Source organism: Balaenoptera physalus, assembly GCF_965194825.1.
Source record: "Balaenoptera physalus genome assembly, chromosome: 4".
Classification (NCBI taxonomy): domain Eukaryota; kingdom Metazoa; phylum Chordata; class Mammalia; order Artiodactyla; family Balaenopteridae; genus Balaenoptera; species Balaenoptera physalus.
Genome location: NC_138891.1, coordinates 50310614 through 50332006, shown reverse-complemented (window position 1 = coordinate 50332006; position 21393 = coordinate 50310614). Strand labels below are relative to the sequence as shown.

At 37.9% G+C, this 21393-nt stretch overlaps 1 protein-coding gene across 5 annotated transcripts in view; it reads right to left on the bottom strand.

Annotated features, from left to right (window-relative positions):
• Nucleotides 1-21393, bottom strand: part of PRKCI (protein kinase C iota) — an 81213-nt gene that overhangs the window by 37296 nt on the left and 22524 nt on the right. For all 5 annotated transcript variants that reach the window (XM_082458977.1, XM_082458979.1, XM_082458980.1 and 2 more), the window contains exons 3-4: nucleotides 4229-4318; nucleotides 2497-2547 (exon numbers count right to left, since the gene is read on the bottom strand). In XM_082458977.1, the coding sequence (XP_082315103.1) occupies nucleotides 2497-2547; nucleotides 4229-4318 (141 nt within the window). The remainder of the gene's footprint in view (nucleotides 1-2496; nucleotides 2548-4228; nucleotides 4319-21393) is intronic.

The following is a 21393-nucleotide window of genomic DNA, read 5'->3' as shown; positions in this document are numbered from 1 at the left end:
TTTCATGAGATCAAATCAAGTCCACCGGTGTAATTTTGGGTAAGTCAATCACTATTATATAGATTGTCTATTAGTCATCCCACAGTAATAGTAATCACTGTGGAAATTCCATTAGGTTTCTAAACTCATTTTATTTTTTTGGCTGTGCCGCGTGGCTTGCGGGATCTTAGCTCCCTGACCAGGGATCGAACCCATGCCCCCTGCAGTGGAAGCAGAGTCCTAACCACTGGACCACCAGGGAATTCCCTCTAAACTCATTCTAAAGCAAACGTAGCACTGGGTCTACTATTTAAAATTAAGATAGAAAGAAACAGGTGAAATACTCTGAATTAGAAATCCTGAGATAGCATAATACAGAACCTGAAATATATATGCTTTTATTTTTAATTATTTATTCTGCTAGGAGCAACCAAAGCAGAAAGTTTGTTAATATCTTAACCTAAAAGAACATCTTATTTCAGAAACTTTCATGAACTACAACTTGATATATCTTAAATTTAAACATGTTAATGTTGCCTAGGAATTAAAAGAGCCAAGAGATCACTTTAATGGTTATCAATTTTCCTCCATGCTCTAGTTTAGTAATATTAATTATTACTAAACTAGAGGAGAGGAGAGGAGTGTGTAAAACTCCCCACCAGCAAATTTTAAAGTGGGAAAGTGAGCATGAAATACAGTGAAAAGGTAGGAAAAGACATTTTATCTGAGAAGTGTGCTACAGACCCATAATAGATTTGCAGATAGGACTCTGAAACCAAGATTTGCTATAATGGCAAGTCTTTGAAAACTCTGGCCTGGACAAAGGAGAGCTGCTTCTCCAACACCTCTGTGAAGGCAGCCCGCACTGGCTGTAATCCATCTGCCACTGGAAACCCAATGAAATACTCCTAGTTGAATCCAAACCTAAATTTTTCACTATTGCTTCAGAAGCCTACCCACTCCTTATGTTTCCCCACCTTCCTATAAAGTACATAGCCCTCACTCAACTCTATATACAAACACCCAGTTCTTTAATTTTTCCTTTTCACCAAGTTGCATGAAGAGTTACAGAACTAAAAGTTTAGAGCTATTTCACTTAATACAAAGCAAAACATTTACTACTATTTCTTCTAAAGTCATGGATATGTGCAGAAACCACAAATAAAAATGAGTTGCCTAATATCTACAACCTATAAATTATACCATACATCAAATTCAAATTTGGTATATATATGGTATATATCAAATATATATACATATACACATATGTATTTATATATATGAATATATACATATAAACTTTTTCAAATTCCATCAGACCAAATAGTTGCCTCTTTCAATTCATCTCATTAATGTTAACCACTAGCTTAGACATTCAAAAGAAAGTTTCATAACAATTCTTAAGGATGCGTGCTAAAGTATTCAGAGGTGAAGTGTCATGTCAGCTTACTCTCAAAGGGTACACAAAAAAATAAATAAAAATAAAACAAGTGTTTGTTATGTATATACATGTATGCATGTGTGTGCACAGATACAGAGATAAAGCAAACATAGAAAATGTTAATAATTGGTGAATCTTGGTAAAGATATATGGGTATCTTTGTTTTCAATGTTTCTATGTTTTTTCAACTTCTCCATAGGTTTGAAAATTTCCAAAATTAAAAAACAGGAAATGGGGACTTCTCTGGTGGCGCAGTGGTTAAGAATCCGTCTGCCAATGCAGGGGACACGGGTTCGATCCCTGGTCCGGGAAGATCCCACATACCGCGGAGCAACTAAGCCCGTGCGCCACAACTACTGAGCCTGTGCTCTAGAGCCCGTGAGCCACAAATACTGAGCCCACTTGCCACAACTACTGAAGTCCATGAGCCTAGAGCCCATGCTCTGCAACAAGAGAAGCCACCGCAATGAGAAGCCCACGCACCACAACGAAGAGTAGCCCCTGCTCGCTGCAACTAGAGAAAAGCCTGAGCACAGCCAACAAAGACCCAACGCAGCCAAAAATAAATAAAATTAATTTAAAAAAAAACAAACAGGAAAGGACTTAAAATCAACTTAATTTTCCTTTCAAATGCACAATAGACAATTATGGCAGTAAGTTGTAATTAAAAACTGCCTCATTTTGGGACTTCCCTGGTGGCACAGTGGTTAAGACTCTGCATTCCCGATGCAGGGGGCTCGGGTTCAATCCCTGGTCAGGGAACCAGATCCCACATGCATGCCACAACTAAGTAGCCAGTGAGATGCAACTAAGGAGCCTGCCTGCCGCAACTAAGACCCAGCACAACCAAATAAATAAATAAATAAATATATGTTTTTTAAAAATTAAAAACAATTAAAACTGCCTCATCTCGATTTGGGAAAAGTAGAGACTTTAGGCAGTTTACTAATATACTCTAAAGTAGACTGAAGAATGGAAAAGAAGTCAAATGAATTAAAAGTTCTATTTCTGATTTCTCTTGTGCCACTGTATCATAAATAACTCTATTCAAAGGTATGAAGTATATAAACACTCACTATCTTCTCCTGGACAGGGCATTCCAGGACGTTCTGGTACACAAGGGAATACTGAAAAACAACAAACTAAAATTAATACAGCATATTTAAAACATACAAATTACACAGAATTTTAAATTCAAATATCACATAAATTGATCTAAATTTAAACCTGACCCTCTCTTGACACAAGATACTTAACATATGGTCAGTACTATTTTTGGAAGGGACCCATTTTACCAAGGCTATAATAAAAGAAATTCTTATGAAAGCAAACATCCATAAACAATGCATTAGAAGCTCAAATTACTCATTCCAATCCTTATTACATCACTAATTGATTTTTTTTTTGGTCATTAGAGAAATCATTAACTATTTCCTTAAATCCTCATTGTAGTGACAAATTTGCTACGATGAAGAATTAAAATTACAAAGTGTATACAAATATAAACATAAGCCACTATAGTTTTTTAAAGATGTATACTAAACTTAGGAATAAATTAACATTAAAAACAGTACTCAAATCCAAAAATGTAAGTTTTGTCTTAGGAACTATAGATTTATAAAAATGCTAATTCAAAACATTTTTATAAAGAGATAGAATATAATGAAATCGTACATTTATGAACATCTAGTCAACTCTTTGTAGTCTGTGATGTACAAAAAAGGACATGGTTTTGAGCACAGAGTATGGGAAACACAGTTCCTGGAATATTTTTAAAAGTTGAAATATAAGCTAACTTGTGAAAACAGATCTCTGATATAGCATAAAAAGCAATAAAGCTTAAAACAAATAATTTCTTTAAACATTCACTGTAGTTTTATTCTAGACAGAGATGACCAAAGAAAGACTTCTAACATTCTTTCAGGATCTCAACAAATTAGAGTATGAATCCCATGGGAGTCACTATGTCAAATTCTGAAGGGAGACAAAAATCAAACTATTTTTTAAAAAAAATCACACTGTAAAGGAAAGTACAAAGGAATAATAACAAGGTATTGAAATAAGTCATTATATTGAGGGGAGATTTATATTTGTTTCAAGTTGTAAAGAGTTCCCTAGGTCTAGTCTCCTAAGGCTCCCAAAAATGTTATGTGAAATACTACCAACGTATTGCAATTATATTGAGCATATTAAGTGGATTCTACGTGACCTAAAAAATTTGAGGGGTAGCATGGCAGAATGAGAAGAACACAGATTTGGAAAGAGAATACCTAGATTTACAACCCAGGTTTACAATGTACCAGTTACATGATGGCTGAGTTTAGGTCTCTCCTTCTATACAACTACCCACCTCTCAGGCTTGCTGACCTTTAACACACTAATGTCTATGATTACTACATAAATAGTTTCACAGTTAACCCTTAAACAAAAGAAAGGACATTTAAGATATCTTACCTTTGGAAATCATCATTTGCATACATTACAAAACTGCAAGGGGATGACTTAGGTTCTACTGGGCTCTCAATTCTTAAATTCTATGCTAAAACTTGGCTGTAAAACACTGAGATGATCACAGTTTAATACCCAAGAAGGCATACACAAATAAGAAATTTCCTAAGATTATAAGAAGCTGATCGATTTTGTCTTCTCTAGCATTTAAGATACTACTGAACAAGGACAATTACATAGAAATGAGGGATACAGATTAAGAAAATGACATCAGGACCATGTTTTTAAATGGTTAAGGATACAGGTTATGTTTTTAAAGAAGTATAGTTCTAGAAGAGTAGGAAATGACTACTCCTTTACCATGAATCAAGAGTTCAGAATCCTTGTTTAGCTCATAAAGCCTAAAGGCTTCTTCTAACTCCAACTGAGACGATACTGTACATGGGTCTCCTAAAAAATATAAAAAGGAAAAGTAAAGGTCACTTTTAAAATCCTCTACATGTGACCAGTAAACAATTTCTACTACATAAAATCTTGAGGAAAAACAATTTCATACTTACAGAGAAATGTTTGACAAGGACTAAACTTGAGATATTTATTTAGACAATTCTATTCTCTGAAGTAGGTAACATAACTTCCACTCCTATTTCTACAGAATATTACATGAGGTTCACAGATACCAAACTTTAAATGTATAAAACCATTTAATTCTTGATGATGTTTACATTCAAAATATAGCAAACAGAATCTACCCTGACCACATTTTAGATTGTCAATGCAAAAAAAGTTATAACAAAGTTATCCACTGACTATTTATAGAAACTCTGTGTCTGGGTTTCTTTTTCTTTCTTTCTTTTTTTTGATTGTCACTGCAACATGATTAACGGCCAGGGATAAGTTTTCTGTTACCTGTTTCTTCAAAAGAGGAAGTGAAAGTGGTTTCATCACCACAATATGATCAGAGGAGGTCTCTATTTAATCATTTTGTCAAATTTTTCCTTCACCAGAGAGCCTGCTCAAGAGGCTCACAGAAAACAAGCATAGCTACTAAAGTACTCTGGACTAAAGAGCAGTCCTACTTGATTGCTTTTAAATGTAAATGCCTAGTTTAGTAAACTTACACACAGAGGGCTTCCCTGGTGGCGCAGCGGTTAAGAATCCGCCTGCCAATGCAGGGGACACGGGTTCGAGCCCTGGTCCGGGAAGATCCCACATGCCTCGGAGCAACTAAGCCCGTGCGCCACAACTACTGAGACTGCGCTCTAGAGCCCGCGAGCCACAACTACTGAGCCCGCATGCCACAACTACTGAAGCCCGTGCACCTAGAGCCTGTGCTCTGCACGCAACAAGAGAAGCCACTGCAATGAGAAGCCCACGCAATGCAACAAAGAGTAGCCCCCGCTCGCCACAACTAGAGAAAGCTCCACACACAGCAACGAAGACCCAATGCAGCCAAAATAAATTAAACAACAAAAAAAAAACCTTACACACAGAGAGGACAAGGAAGAAACATCTCCCTTAGCCAACCAGCCAGTGAACTGAGTCATCAGTGAACTGAGTCATCCCTGGAAATCAATGAGATGGCACGTCCCCCTGTACAATGGCATTCCTCGATGAAAAAGTCATTTTGAACATAGTTGGGCCTGAGCTGCGTCCTCAACGCTGACATTCTTTTGCTCATTCTTGTGGTTACTGGTTACACCAAGAGATGCCATCAACCCTATCCAAACTTCAATCACTCTCAGCAGGGAACTCGGTCTACTACTTCAGAGAGAAAAGTGAAGTCATTTCCTTTCCTGTTGACTCAAAGAAATGAGTGCCTCTGTTCTTTTCTCCAACTTGGACACTGAGTCCCTCCTTCCCTTTATCTTCTCTGGGCTTTATTCCACTAGTCCTCCCCAGTTCCATCTTCATTTTTTCTTTCCTTCCACTAGCTCTTCTCAGGCAAAGGCATGTTTGAGTCTCCCTCTCACTAACCTCTCTCCTGCCCAGGGTGCCATTCATTCTGTAGCCACAAGTCTCAAGAGTAAACTACAGACTGAAACGAGGGGGTGAGTGAGAAGAAACGGAAGAAAAAGGGACAGGGCCGTTGAAATTTGACTTCATACTTTTCTTTTGTATTTTTTAAATCATAGATTTATAATCTTTTAGATTTATTAGAAATAGCTTTTCTTCCTATCAAGAGTGAACCCACCCTGCTTTCTCCATGTTCCTATCTTCCAAGCATTTCTCAAAATTTTGCTATCAGGTTTTAGTCCAAACACTATTAAAACTGCTGTATCTAACGTCAAGGAAGTAGCTGCTGAAATCAATGGCATGTTTTGTCTTTACTCTGGTTGACCTCGCTATACCATCGAACAAAGTTATCCACTGACTATTTACAGAACCTTTGTGTCTGGGTTTCTAAACACCATTCCCCTGGTCTACCAACTCTTTTTTTTAAAGATCTACCAACTCTTCTTTTTTTTTTTAAATTTTATTTATTTTTGGCTGCGTTGGGTCTTCAGTTGCTGAGCGGGCTTTCTCTAGTTGCGGTGAGCAGGGGCTACTCTTTGTTGTGGTGTGTGGACTTCTCCTTGTGGTGGCTTCTCTCGTTGTGGAGCATGGGCTCTAGGCACACGGGCTTCAGTAGTCATGGAGCGCAGGCTCAGTAGTTATGGCACACGGGCTCTAGAGTGCAGGCTCAGTAGTTGTGGAGCACAGGCTTAGTTGCTCTGCGGCATGTGGGATCTCCTGGACCAGGGATCGAACTTGTGTCCCCTGCATTGGCAGGCGGAAGCTTATCCACTGTGCCGCCAGGGAAGTCCCCAACTCTTCTTTTAACTTTTTATTTTGGAAATTTTCAAACATATTACAAAATCCTGTTTCACCTGTGGACTCACTCACTTATCCTCCTCCACCATGTCATTCTGAGCAAATCCCTATAACGCTAGATAAAAACTCCTTAATATAATCATAATACCATTATAAACCTATATAAACTAACAAAAATTCACTATAAAATATCCAAACATAACCATATACAAAAGAATAAAGTTGAACCTTTATCTTATATAATAAATAAAAATTAAATCAAAATGGATCAAAGACCTAAATGCAAGAGCTAAAACTACAAAACTATTGGGGGAAAACACAGGGAGAAAGCTTCATGACACTGGGTTTGGCAACAATTTCTTGGATGTGACACCGAAAGCACAAGTAAGAAAAAAAATAATACATTGGTCAACATCAAAATTAAAAACTTTTGTGTGTAAAAGGACACTATCAGCACAGTGAAAAGACAACCTATTGGAGGAAATATTTGCAAATTATACATCTGATAAGGGATTAATACTCAAAATATATAAAGAACTCCTACAACTCTACAATGACAAAAATAAATACATGAGCAAAGGATATTTCTCCAAAGAAGATATATAAATAGCCAATAAGCACACGAAAAGAGGTTCAACACCACTAATCATTAGGAAAATGCAAATCAATGAGATACCACTTCAAACCCATAAGGTTTTGTAAAACACACACAAACAGTCACAGACAATAACAAGTGTTGGAAAGGGTGTGGAGAAACTGAAACCCTTGTGCATTGATGGTGGGAATGTACAATGATGTAGCAACCTCAAAAAATAAAACATATAATTACCATATAATCCAGCAATTCTACTTCTGGGTATACTTCCAAAGAACTAAAAGCAGAGACTCCAACAGATATTTGTACACCCATGTTCAAAGCAGCACTATTCACAACAGCCAAAAGGCAGAAGCAACCCAAGTGTCCAACAACAGATGAATGGATAAACAAAATGTGGTATATACAGTTGGCCTTCCATATCTATAGGTTCTGAATCTGTGGATTCAATCAACCTTGGATCAAAAATAATTTGAAAAAAAAATTCCAGAAAGTTCAAAAAAAACTAAAACTAGAATTTGCCATGCACTGGCAACTATTTGCATAGCATTTACAATGCATTAGGTATTATAGGTAATCTATAGATGATTTAAAGGATATGGAAGAATGTGCGTAGGTTACATGCAAATACTACACCATTTTATTTAAGGGATTTGAGCATAACCAGATTTTGGTATCCCTGGGAGGCTCTAGAACCAATCTCCTGTGGACACCAAGGGATGACTTTACATACAAAAGAAGTATTATTTAGTCTTAAAAAGGAAGTTGTATATAAACAGCTCATACAACTCAATATCAAAAAAACAAATAACCCAATCAAAAAATGGGCAGAAGGGACTTCCCTGGTGGCGCAGTGTTAAGAATCCATCTGCCAATGCAGGGGACACGGGTGCAAGCCCTGGTCTGGGAAGATCTCACATGCTGCGGAGCAACTAAGCCCGTGCGCCACAACTACTGAGTCTGCGCTCTAGACCCCATGGGCCACAACTACTGAGCCTGCGTGCCACACCTACTGAAGCCCACGCGCCTAGAGCCCACGCTCAGCAATAAGAGAAGCCACCCCAATGAGACGCCTGCGCACCACAAAGAGTAGGTTCCACTTGCTGCAACTAGAGAAAGCCCGCACGCAGCAACGAAGACCCAACGCAGCCAAAAATAAATAAATAAATAAATAAATAAATAAATTTATGTATTAAAAAAAAGTGGGCAGAAGACCTAAACAGATGTTTCTCCAAAGAAGACATACTGCTGGCCAACAGGCGCAAGAAAAGATGCTCAGCATTGCTAATTATCAGAGAAGTGCAAATCAAAACTACAATGAGGTATCACCTCACACCAGTCAAAATGGCCATCATCAAAAAGTCTACAAACAATAAATGCTGGAGAGGGTGTGGAGAAAGGGGAACCCTCCTACACTGTTGGTAGGAATGTAAATTGGTGCAGCCACTATGGAAAACAGTATGGAGGTTCCTCAAAAAACTAAAAATAGAGTCATCATATGATCTAGCAATCCCACTCTTGGGCATATATCTAGAAAAGATGAAAACTCTAATTCAAAAAGATGTATGCACCCCAGTGCTCACTGCAGCACTATTTACAACACCCAAGATATGGAAGCAACCTATGTGTCCATCGACAGAAGAATGGATAAAGAAGATGTGGTATATGTATATACAAAGGAATATTACTCAGCCATAAAAAAGAATGAAATAATGTCATTTGCAGCAACATAGATGGACCTAGAGGTTATCACACTAAGTGAAGTCAGACAGAGAAAGACAAATATCATATGATATCACTTATTTATGGAATCTAAAAAAATGATACAAATGAACTTATTTACAAAACAGAGATAGACTCACAGACATAGAAAACAATCTTACGGGGCTTTCCTGGTGGCACAGTGGTTAAGAATCCACCTGCCAATGCAGAGGACATGGGTTCGACCCCTGGTCCGGAGGATGCCACATGCCGCAAAGCAACCAAGCCCATGCGCCACAACTACTGAAGCCTGCACTCCTGGAGCCCACGTTCTGCAACAAGAGAAGCCACCAAAATGAGAAGCCCCCGCATGGCAACAATGAGCAGCCCCCGCTCGCCGCAACTAAGGAAAGCGTGCGTGGCAATGAAGACCCAACGCAGCCAAAAAAAAAAAAAAGAAAACAATCTTATGGTTACCAAAGGGGAAGGGATGGGTGAGGGATACATTAGGAGTTTGAGATTAACAGATACACACTAGTATATATAAAATAGAAAAAAAAAAGAGGAAGCAAATTTTGACACATGATACAACATGAAGGAACCTAGAAGACATTATGGTAAGTGAAACAAGCCAGTTACCAAAGGACAAATATTGTATGACTCTACTTCAATAAGGTACCTAGAGTAGTAAAATTCACAGAAACAAGGTAGAATGGTGGTTGCCATTTGCTGGGGGAGAGAGGAGAATGAGGATTTATTGGGTAAAGAGTAACTTTATAGGGTAAAATTAATGGGTAAAGAGTTTCAGTTTCGGAAGATGAGAAAGTTCTGGAGATGGATGGTGGTGATGGTTGGACTGGCTCTATCACTATATTAACTAAGAAAAAGCCACAAAGTGGTGCTGTGCCAGTTCTAGGCTTTCGCCTTATAAACATCTGGCATCTTTTGCTTTTTGTGCTTTTGGGAGCCCTAAGTCACCATGTAAGAAGTTCAGCTGCCTCTGAGAGCAGAAGCCCTGAGACTACACAGAGAGAGAAAGAGAACCTACTATGCTAGCATCCCAGTTGAGCCTCCACGTGACTCCAGACCCAGCTGCCATCCAATTGCTACTGCATGAGAGACCTCAAGTGAGACCAGCAGAGCCAATCAACTCACAGAAGTGTAAAAAGACTATAAAATAAAAGGGTGGGGTTTTTTTAAAGCCACTAGGCTTTGAGGTGATTTGTTATGTTACAAACACCTTCCTGCCACCTTTCAAGTTGAATCTTGAAATCCTGTGTATCTTACAAGACCCAGGACAAATGCCACCTCTTCTGAAAAGCTTTACTTGAGGGGGTAATGTTTCACATTTTTAAAAAAATGCTAGATATAATCTACTAATTTTTAATAACAGCTTTATTGAGATACAATTCACACAGCATTCAATTTACCCATTTGAAGTGTACAGTTCAGTGGTTGTTAGTATATTCACAGAGCTGTGCAACTACCACCATAATCAATTTTAGAACATTTTCATAACCCCTCCTCAAAAAAAACCCTTCCAATTAGCAGTCACTCCCCATTTCCCCCCAACCTCTCCTTCCACTGTCAGACCTAGGCAACCACTGATTATTTTCAGTCTCTACAGATTTGCCTTTTCTGGACATTTCATATAAATGGAATCACACAATATGTGGTCTTTTATGTCTAGATTTTTTTTGCTTAGAATGTTTTCAAGGTTCATCTAAGTTGTAGCATGTATCAGTACTTCAGTCCTTATTTATTAGTGAATAATATAGTAAATATTCTTGAACTGAAATATTTGTGCTTGAATAATTTCTCATGATAATTTCATAGAAATAGAAATGACTGGCTCAAAGTGTGCCCATTTAAAATTTTTACAATTATTTCAAAATTTGGATAGTAACTCCAAAAAGGTTATGACATACACACTCAACCAACAGTGTGTTTTTCCTAACCCCTACAGGTACTGATTAAATTTTAACTATTTTCTAATCTGATAGGTGAAAACCGATGTCTTATTTTAAAATCTTTGTTTCTTTAATTATTAGTGATCCTTGAGCTTTTTTTGTCATTTATGAATTAGCTATTTGCACCTTTTTAAGTAGATTCTTCATCTATTTCTTTTTGACTTAATTATCTTATATTAGAGATAAGCAATCCTTTGTAAATGTTGCGAATATTTTCTCTCAGTTATTACTTCTATATCTGTGATTATGATGTTTTTCAATATAAAGAATTAGGAAAAGTCTTCCGTCTTTACATTTCCTTTTTCAGAATTTTCCCATTTATTCTTTTTTAAAAATTAATTAATTTATTTATTTTTGGCCGTGTTGGGTCTTCGTTGCTATGCAGGCTTTCTCTAGTTGCGGCGAGCGGGGGCTACTCTTCGTTGTGGTGTGCGGGCTTCTCATTGCTGTGGCTTCTCTTGTTGCGGATCATGGGTTCTAGGCGTGCGGGCTTCAGTAGTTGTGGCACGCAGGCTCAGTAGTTGTGGGTCGCACGCTGTACAGCGCAGGCTCAGTAGTTGTGGCAGATGGCTTAGTTGCTCCGCGACATGTGGGATCTTCCAGGACCAGGGATTGAACCCGTGTCCCTTGCATTGGTAGGCGGACTCTTTAACCACTGCACCACCAGGGAAGTCCCCCCATTTATTCTTGAGCATTTATTTTTCCAGATGAAATTGCCAGTTTTTAAAAAACCTTATTAGAATTTTTGGGGGGAACTGTGCTCTTTACAGATTGATCTATAGGGAGTTTACTTTTTATATGTTCCTTCTCCCTAACCCATTATTCAGGTTTTATTTATGGCACCCAATTGTTTTTGGGTTTTTTTAACATCTTTATTGGATTATAATTGCTTTACAACAGTGTGTTAGTTTCTGCTGTACAACAAAGTGAATCAGCTATATGTATACTTATGTGGGGTTTTTTTTAAGTTTTCTTTACATGGTTTCTATGCATTTCTTTAAAGCTTATTCCTAGATTTGAAAAAAAAAAATGTATGTTATTACATGGATGAAATCTTTTCTTCCAATATACTTTCTGACTGAGTATTACCTTTATAAAGGAAAGCTATTCGTTCTCTCATACACTAACTTTATATTTGTCTTAGTGTTGTTGATATCTTAAGAGACTAGTTGAAAAATAGGTCAATATGATTCAACCAGATTGCATAGATATAGCATTTTTATTTATTTATTTATTTAATATTTATTTGGTTGCACCGGGTCTTAGTTGCAGCAGGCAGGCTCCTTAGTTGCGGCTCCAGGGCTCCTTAGTTGTGGCATATGGGTTCCTTAGTTGCAGCATGTGAACTCTTAGTTGAGGCATGTGAACTCTTAGTTGAGGCATGCATGTGGGATCTAGTTCCCTGACCAGGGATTGAACCCAGGCCCCCTGCATTGGGAACGCAGAGTCTTATCCACTGCGCCACCGGGGAAGTCCCAGATATACCATTTTTAGATCAACACTCAGTACACTGATAATAACAGGTGTTGGCGAGGATGCAGAGAAACTGGAATCCTCAAACACTGTTAGTGGGAATGTAAAATGGTGTTGCTGCTTTGAAAACCAGTCTGGTAGCTCCTCAAAAAGTTGAACATTTGTTACCATATGACCCAGCAATTCCAGTCCTAGATATATATCCAAGAGATATGAAAACATATGTCCACACAAAAAGTTGTAACCAAATGTTCATAGAAACATTACTCATAATAGCCACAAAGTGGAAATAACCCAAATGTCTATCAATTGATGAATGGATAAATAAAATGTGGTATCCATACAATGGACTATTAACCATTAAAAAAGGATTAAGTATTAATACTTTATATATCATGTCTAGATTAGGCAAATCTATAGAAAAAAGAACTAGATAAGTGGGTACCTAGGTCTGGGGACAGTGGGGGAAGGAGCTTGGGGGAAATAGAGAGTAACTGCTAATGAGCATGGGGTTTCTTTTTTGAGCGATGAAAATGTTGTAAAATTGATTGTGGTGATGGCTGCACACTCTCTGCACAAATATACTAAAAACCACTGAATTGTACACTTTAAATGATAAATTATATCTCAATAAAGCTATTTAAGAATATTTAGTGCAGCATTTTTATAAAAGTGAGTTCGATAACAAAGTAATATTCCAGCCCAAAAGCAAAGCCTGTTTTAACTTGCCTCAAAGAAATAAAGCAATTATTTTATACAGACTCACTTTCTCAGTTATGCAAATTTCTCCCAATTTGCCACACACATGAAAGTGTAAGTCACATAATTACACTCTATTTTTTGACATAGGTTTTAAAGAATAACTTTCGCTTTTATAGAAGTATATTTGGGGCTTCCCTGGTGGCGCAGTGGTTGAGAATCTGCCTGCCAATGCAGGGCACACGGGTTCGAGCTCTGGTCTGGGAAGATCCCACATGCTGCAGAGCAACTGGGCCCGTGAGCCACAACTACTGAGCCTGCGCGTCTGGAGCCTGTGCTCCGCAACAAGAGAGGCCGCGACAGTGAGAGGCCCACGCACCGTGATGAAGAGTGGCCCCCGCTTGCCGCAACTGGAGAAAGCCCTCACACAGAAACGAAGACCCAACACAGCCAAAACTAATTAAATAAATTAATTTAAAATAATAATAATAAATTTTAAAAAAAAGAAGTATATTTAAGTGCAGGCCAAAGTTTAAAAATACAAAAGCAACATAAAAAAGAATAATGAAAATTTCACATTTCAATAAGTGTGCAAATTACTCTTCCAGTTAGAAAAATAAGCCAGCTTAAAAAAAAAGAAAAACAAGCCAGTTGACTAAATTAATTCCAAAGAATGAAACAGTCAAAGAATTCTAGGAACAGAATGAATCTGAAATATAATGAATGTTTCATTTCTAATTTTCCAGATGAGGGATCTGAGTCCATGCTGGCAAATACATTTAAGCTCACCTCAGATTGTCTTCTAAACAATGAGAAATATTATATCATTCTCTCTCTCTCTCTGTCTCTTTCTCTCTCTCTCTCTCTCTCTCTCTCTCTATATATATATATATATATATATATCTCACACATGAATGATATCAATGAATGTCTTATAAGCATCTTGATTTTTAAAAAATTTAAACACTAAATCCAATTTTCTCTAGACTCACTAGCTGCTTTCAATGTCCTAATGGCCTATTTCTACAAAAATTTCCAAAAAAACTTATAAGATTGAACCAAATTCAACACCCAGCAACTTATGACTTCCACAGTTCAAGTGGCTTCTGCAGTTAGGATGATTTTACTGCAGTAGTATGAATTAAAAAAACCCAAACCTTAACCACCTCACTTTCTGAGCAACCTCAGGTAAACCACTTCTTTAAGATGGCCCCTGATTTCCTTATTTGCAGAAAAAAGAAGAGATGAGACAAAAATTGAGTAAATGCTATCTGTAATGGACTGGGAGTATCTTAACAAAAAGGAACTTCAGGGACTTCCCTTGTGGTCCAGTGGTAAGACTCAGTACTCCCAATGCAGGGGGTCCTGGTTCAATTCCTGGTCAGGGAACTAGATCCCGCATGCATGCCGCAACTAAGAAGCCCACATGCCACAACTAAGAGTCCACATGCTGCAACTAAGAAGTCCACATGCCACAACTAAGAAGTCCGCATGGGACTTCCCTGGTGGTCCACTGCTAAAGAATCTGCCTTACAATGCAGGGGACGCGGGTTCGATCCCTGGTCAGGGAACTAAGATCCCACATGCCGCGGGGCAACTAAGCCTGCATGCCACAACTACTGAGCTCGCACGCCTCAACTAGAGTCCATGTGCCACAAACTACACAGCCCATGCATCCTGGAGCTCATGCGCCACAACTAGAGAGAGAAAACCTGCATGCCACAACTAGAGAGAAGCCCACACACCACAATGAAGAGCCTGTGCACCGCAACGGAAGATCCCGCATGCCGCAAATAAGACCTGATGCAGCCAAAAATAAATAATAAATAAATCTTTAAGAAAAAAAAAGAAGTCTGCATGCCACAACTAAAGATCCCTCATTCCACAACTAAGACCCAGCACAGCCTAAATAAATAAAACAGAAAAACAAAAAAGGAACTTCAGAAATAAACACAAAACAACACAAAGGAAACATTCAAAATACGTATAAAATGAACAACTAAATTAAGAAAAGATCATTGAAAAGATTACAAGTCTCTATGAAAAATAAACACAATTCTGCATCAGAATGATAGGATTATCGATGCAGTTTTTGAAGTTTTCTTTATAACTTTAAAAATTAACTTAATATTAAATTCTTAACTGGCATATACAAGATATCAAAGGTCTAGAAAAGCCTTTAAGGAGTTGAGTGTTGGAGAAAAATGTTGTATTCTCAACTCATATCAACCTAATTAGATGGTTACATGCTCCTGGAGCAAAGGAAAAATCAGCCAGACATTACAAGCTGTATATCATCTACATAAATGTCATATAAAATAAATTATGTTCTTAGGAAATGCCTGAGTCAGGACTTTAAAAAGGAGCATCAAAAATCTCCCAAAGAGGTGTCCTGCAGTACTTTACATACAGGTTCTCTCCCAGGCTCCAGATCCCATCACAATTTTCTCCTATGTTAAAACAAGGGCTATATTACCTACATTGCAAAGATAGTGGCAAAACTAAAGATCATATATTTAAAGTGACTCATAGTATGCTTGGTTCATTATAGGTGTGGCTTTTAATATTGCACTTTGATTAAAAGCCATGAGTGGAATTAACCAGTGTTAAAGGTATCGTAATAACCATATTTTAAAAAATGAATTTTTCTCTTTTGCTAGATATTGTCTTTTTGCCAGGCCAGCATCTGCTTGCTGTTGGTTGAAACCTAAGCTAGGTCAAGTATCTGCTTTCAGTATGTACCTAGAGACTGATGCTTTTGAAAAACCACAAGGAAGTGTGGAAGTAAAGTTAATCACTGACATTGCGTATACTCAAATCTGTTTTGTTTTTATTGGACTGAATGTCTTTGGTTCAGGTATTACCTTTTCAGGCCAACTGCTTAATGCCTGATAAAGCAGGACACATAACTCAGAAGCAGAACATTCCATGTAGAGTCATCATGAAACAAAAATGAGACAGAAAGCTATGTTTCAAAGCCCACTCAATTACTAAAGTCCAAATTCATATCCTAAAAAAGGCATACACCCAGAGTGAGATCTGCTCAGTTCAACGAATTTAAAGGTAATGAAATCTGTATATTAACCAGCAGGCCTGCTCTTTTTTCAATGCATTTACATTTTCTTTTCACCTATAAAAACAAAGAAATTAGAGTGGTGGACCTCAAAGCATTTGGTAAATATGCAAGATCCAATTATTTATGAGATAACTTCACAAGGTGCTGAACATGACACACATATATAACAGTAGTTATATCAGGTACTTTAGCATATGGCTGAATTCAGTGCCCCACATTTGAAAGAATCAACATAGCCTGAAACCAAAGTTGGCAACGTTTAATATTTGCCTGAGACAGCACCTTCCTGATAGATGACAGATAGCTGATACATCTTCCTGATCTTTGAGCCTGCCACAGATTTATAGATTCACTCTCTGCTCCCACCAAGACCTTCCTACTGCCACCCTGCCTCTGAATACTGGGTTCAAGACACTGTATGCCACTTCTGAAAGTCACAGCACTCCCTAAAGGGTTGCATTGCTTAAAATGTAGATTTGCAAAAATGTTCCAAGAATAATATGGTATTTAGGTGGTCATCCTTTCAATATTAGGCCCCATAACAGATAGTAATAGACTTCCGGCTTCTTGCTTCCTTTTTCTGGGAGGTGGAAATCAGTGGTTACAGAAGCATGTGCTATCCTATCAAGCTGCCCATCCTCAACTTCCACTTCTAGAGAAGATAAACTAACAGGAACTGGATTTAACCCTCCTCCTAAAACAACAGAAAAACTAGACAAAATAAATGAAAAAAAAATGGTTCAAGATATTGGAAATCAAGCAATGAAGGATCAACTGTTTCCAAGTAACATAAATGGTTATTTAAGTTACTATTTTTGAGCATCTCAGAACAAAGCTCAAAAATATCTATACAAATACAAATATATTCAACATTCAATAAGGCAAAAGTCAAAATGTCCAGAATCCAATAAACTATAAGCAGGCATGTGAAGAAGCAGGAAAATATGACCCATAACAGGAGAAAGATCAATCAATTGAAACTGACCCCAAACTGACACCAATATAAGAACTTGTAAACATGGACATTAAAAGAGTTATAATTATATCCAATATGTTCAGAAGCTATGGGTATTGAGCATGTTAAGTAAACATGGAAAATATTTTAAAAGACCCAGATTTAATGTCTAGAAATAATGCTACAATTTCTGAAGTGAAAAATGCTCTAGAGGGAATTCATGGCGGATTAGACATCGCAGGAGAAAAGATTAGTGAACTTGAAAACATAGCTATAAAACTATACAAAATGAAATGCAGAGGAAAAGACTGAAAAAGGAAAAAAATAAAAGAACAGAGAGTTAGTGAGCTTTATGACAAGTTTGAGAAGCCTAATATACATGTAACTGGAGTCCCTGAAAGAGGAATCTGGTGACAGAAAACAGTATTTGAAGAGATAATGGCCAAAATTTTTCCAAATTTGATGAAAACTATAAACCCATGGATCCAAGTAGATCAACAAATCTCAAGACAAGAAACATGAAGAAAACTGAACTAAGGTCCATCATTATCAAATTGCTTTATCCAGTGACAAAGAGAAAAATCTTAAAAGCAGCCAAAGAGACACATTACATAAGAGAAACAAAGGTAAAGATGACAGCAGATTCTGCATCAGAAACAATGCAGTACAAAACAGTGTACTGAATGAAAAAAAATTATCAACCTATAATTATTTACCCAGCAAAATTATCTTCCAAAAACAAAGATGACCTCAGGAATTCCCTGGCAGTCCAGTGGTTAGGACTCCACGCTCTCACTGCCCTGGGCCTGGGTTCAATCCCTGGTTGGGGAACTAAGATCCCACAAGCCGTGCAGTGTGGCCAAAAAAAACCAAAACCAAAACCAAAAAACAAACCCCCCCCCCAAAAAAAGTAAAAAAACAAAGGTGACCTAGAGGCAAATTCATAGACAAATTCATAGAGACAGAAAGGCAAATTCATAGAGAGAGAAAAGTGTAAGTGAGGTTACCAGGAGCTGGAGGAGTGGGAATGGAGCTGGAGGAGCTGGAGGAGGGGAGTTATTGTTTGATGGGTATAGAGTTTTTGTTTGAGATGATAAAAAGTTCTGGAAATGGGTAGTGAGGATGGTTGCATGACATTCTGAATGTGCTTAAATGTCACTGAATTGTACACTTTAAAAAGGTTAAAATGGGGACTTCCCTGGGGGCGCAGTGGATAAGATTCCATGCTCCCAATGCAGGGGGCCTGGGTTCGATCCCTTGTTGGGGAACTAGATCCCGCATGCATGCCACAACTAAGAGTTCGCATGCTGCAACTAAGAAGCCCATGTGCCACAACTAAGGAGCCCGCAAGCCCTAACTAAGGAGCCCATGAGCCGCAACTGTGGAGCCTGCCTGCCGCAACTAAGACCGCACATAGCAAATAAATAAATAATTTTTTTTTTTAAAAAAAGGTTAACATGGTAAAATTTTGTGTTATGTATAGTTTACGACAATTTTTTTAAAAAGAATTTTAAAAAAGGAATATACTAGTTCTCCATCTACATAAATAAACCTCAAGACATAAGGCCCAGTTTAAAAAAAAAAAAAAAAGGAAGTTTCAAAATATGTGCTGAATAATGCCACTGATATAAATTTAAAAGCACATAAAGGGAATTCCCTAGTGGTCCAGTGGTTAGGACTCAGCGCTTTCACTGCAGTGGGCCCGGGGTTCAATCCCTGGTCAGGGAACTAAAATCCCTCAACCCGCATAGCATGGCCAAAAAACTAAAATAAAATAAATAAAAGCACATAAAAACACTATACTTTGTCATGTATACATATAAAAAGTGACAGATTAGTGGTTGCTTGGGGGTGGAGGGATAGGAGTGCGAAGACAGCTTAAACTATAAACTTATTCTATGGTAGTAGTTGGCTCTTACAGAGGGAAGGAAGACAATGCAGCTGGAGATGGGGTTGCCAGCAAGAAGGACAGAACTTCGCAGAGAGCAGAGCATGCTTGAGAGCATGTCTGAGAGCCCTAGTGCCCTGCTGGACTCCTATGGTCTCTCTTGCTTCACCTCTCAACACATCCCCACCCCACCACTGCAAGGGGTTTCTCCCAGGTGGGCCCCAGTCTGATCCTTTTGCCTTTCAGGCATCACCACAGCCTGGTATATAAATGATAGCAGCCAGAATTTACTAGGCAGAATGTCTGGGGCATGGAGCTGGGGCAGAGGCCAGAGCTAAGAGAAGTGCTTGGGGACTTCTTAAAGTTAGCTATCTTCTCGTGGGGTCCTCTACCCGCTGGAAGTACAGAAAGACTTTCCAGGGACTATCAGGCACAGACAGTTTTTTAAAGGTATCCATCTCCTCAACTTCCATATGAACTCCTTTCTAAAAACCATCTGCCTGAGAACATGCCTGGACTGCAGTACCCCGTATCTCATCTCCTCAAATTTTTCTTTTCCTGTTTCACTAAAAAAAAAAAAGCATATATACCTACCATATGATCTAGCCATTCCACCTCTAAGTATTTACCCAAGAGAAAAGGAAATATATATTCATACAAAGACTTGTATGTGATTGCCATAGCACCTTTATTTATAATAGCCCAAAACTAGAAACAAACTCAATGTCCATCAACAGATGAACAGATAAACAAATTGTGGTACATCCACATGATGGAATACCACTCAGCAAAAAAAAAAAAAAAAAAAAAAAAGAACTACTGATACACACAAAACATGTATCAATAATTATGCTGAGTGAAAGAAGCCAGACCAAAAATGCAAACTAATCTATAGGGACAGAAAGCAGATCAGTAGTTGCCCGGAACGGAGGAGCAGGAGTGAGGAATTGCAAAGCAGAAGGAAATATTCAGGGGTCATAGGTATGTTCTCTACCTTGCTTGTGGTGATGGCTTCCTGGGTGTCAAACTTCATCAAATAGTGTATGTACAATATGTACAGTTTATTGTACATTAATTATACCTCAATAAAGCTATTTTCAGAGGAGAAGTAAAGATACGGAAAAGCGAAAAGAATTTATTACCAGCAAACCTCCACTGCAGAAATGTTAAAGGAAGTTCTCCAAGCAGAAGGAGAATACCAGTTACAAAACAAGATCTGCTCAGAGGTGCTCGGATTTTCTTTCTTATTGATGTTGATTTTCATTTTTGAATTTTCAGGTTTGGAGCCACGATACTGCTATCTAAATAACTGAAGTTACACTGAATATACATTCAGTCAAAAAGTTTTCCCTCACTGTTTCTTTCTGACATGATTAGCGCTATCAGTGCATAGTGCTGGGGATTAAAAAAAAGTATGAAGAATGATTTACTATTTTAGTTCTTAACATACCAGCTAAAATTACACCAGACTGAAGATGTTTGGAAAACATCACATCAGAGAAATATGTTTCTTGCCATCCTAAGTATGGTTTTGTTGCATCTTGGCACTCTATTTTTCCCCCATGATCAAATCAGATTTTATAATGCAAGTCAGGAAGAAGCTTAACCTCCCAGAATCCAGAAACACTCCATGCTCTTTATGGCAAAGAAAGTTTATACTCATTTGAAATTTCCATGAAACTCACCTACTAGAGTCAACAGGACATGAATTAAAGAACTATATCCAAATAACACCCTCTCCCACTCTGCAAGTCACCTATATTTTCAACTGTTTCCCTCACATAGTCCTTTACAGGGTGTAAAAAAAAAAAAAGGAATTCACAAATGCTATTGGTAAAAGTATAACAAGGGGTACAATATTTTTGGAGGTCAATTTGGTACCACCTATCATCAAGGACACATTCCATTTCAGGGAATTTACAAATAATATAGTACAAGTGTCCCCAAAATACATGCACAAAGATATTCCCTGCACCAGTATTTTTGACAAACTGCAAACTATCCAAATATCCATCAAAAGGGGATTAGTTAAATAAGTTATGGTACAACATTGTTATATAATACTACATAGCCTTTAAGAGGAACGAGATAAATCTACATGCACTGATATGGGGAATATCCTGGTGGTCCAGTGGTTAGGACTCCACGCTCTCACTGCTGAGGGCCTGGGTTCAATCCCTGGTCAGAGAACTAAGATCCCACAAGCCGCGTGGTGTGGCCAAAAAAAAAAAAAAAACCACGGATATGACAAGCTATCTACAAGATGGTAAGGGAAAAAGCAGGTTAAATAACAGCTTGTATAATATTAGTCTATTTGTAAGACAGAAAAAAATTGTTACCCTATCCCTTCTAGT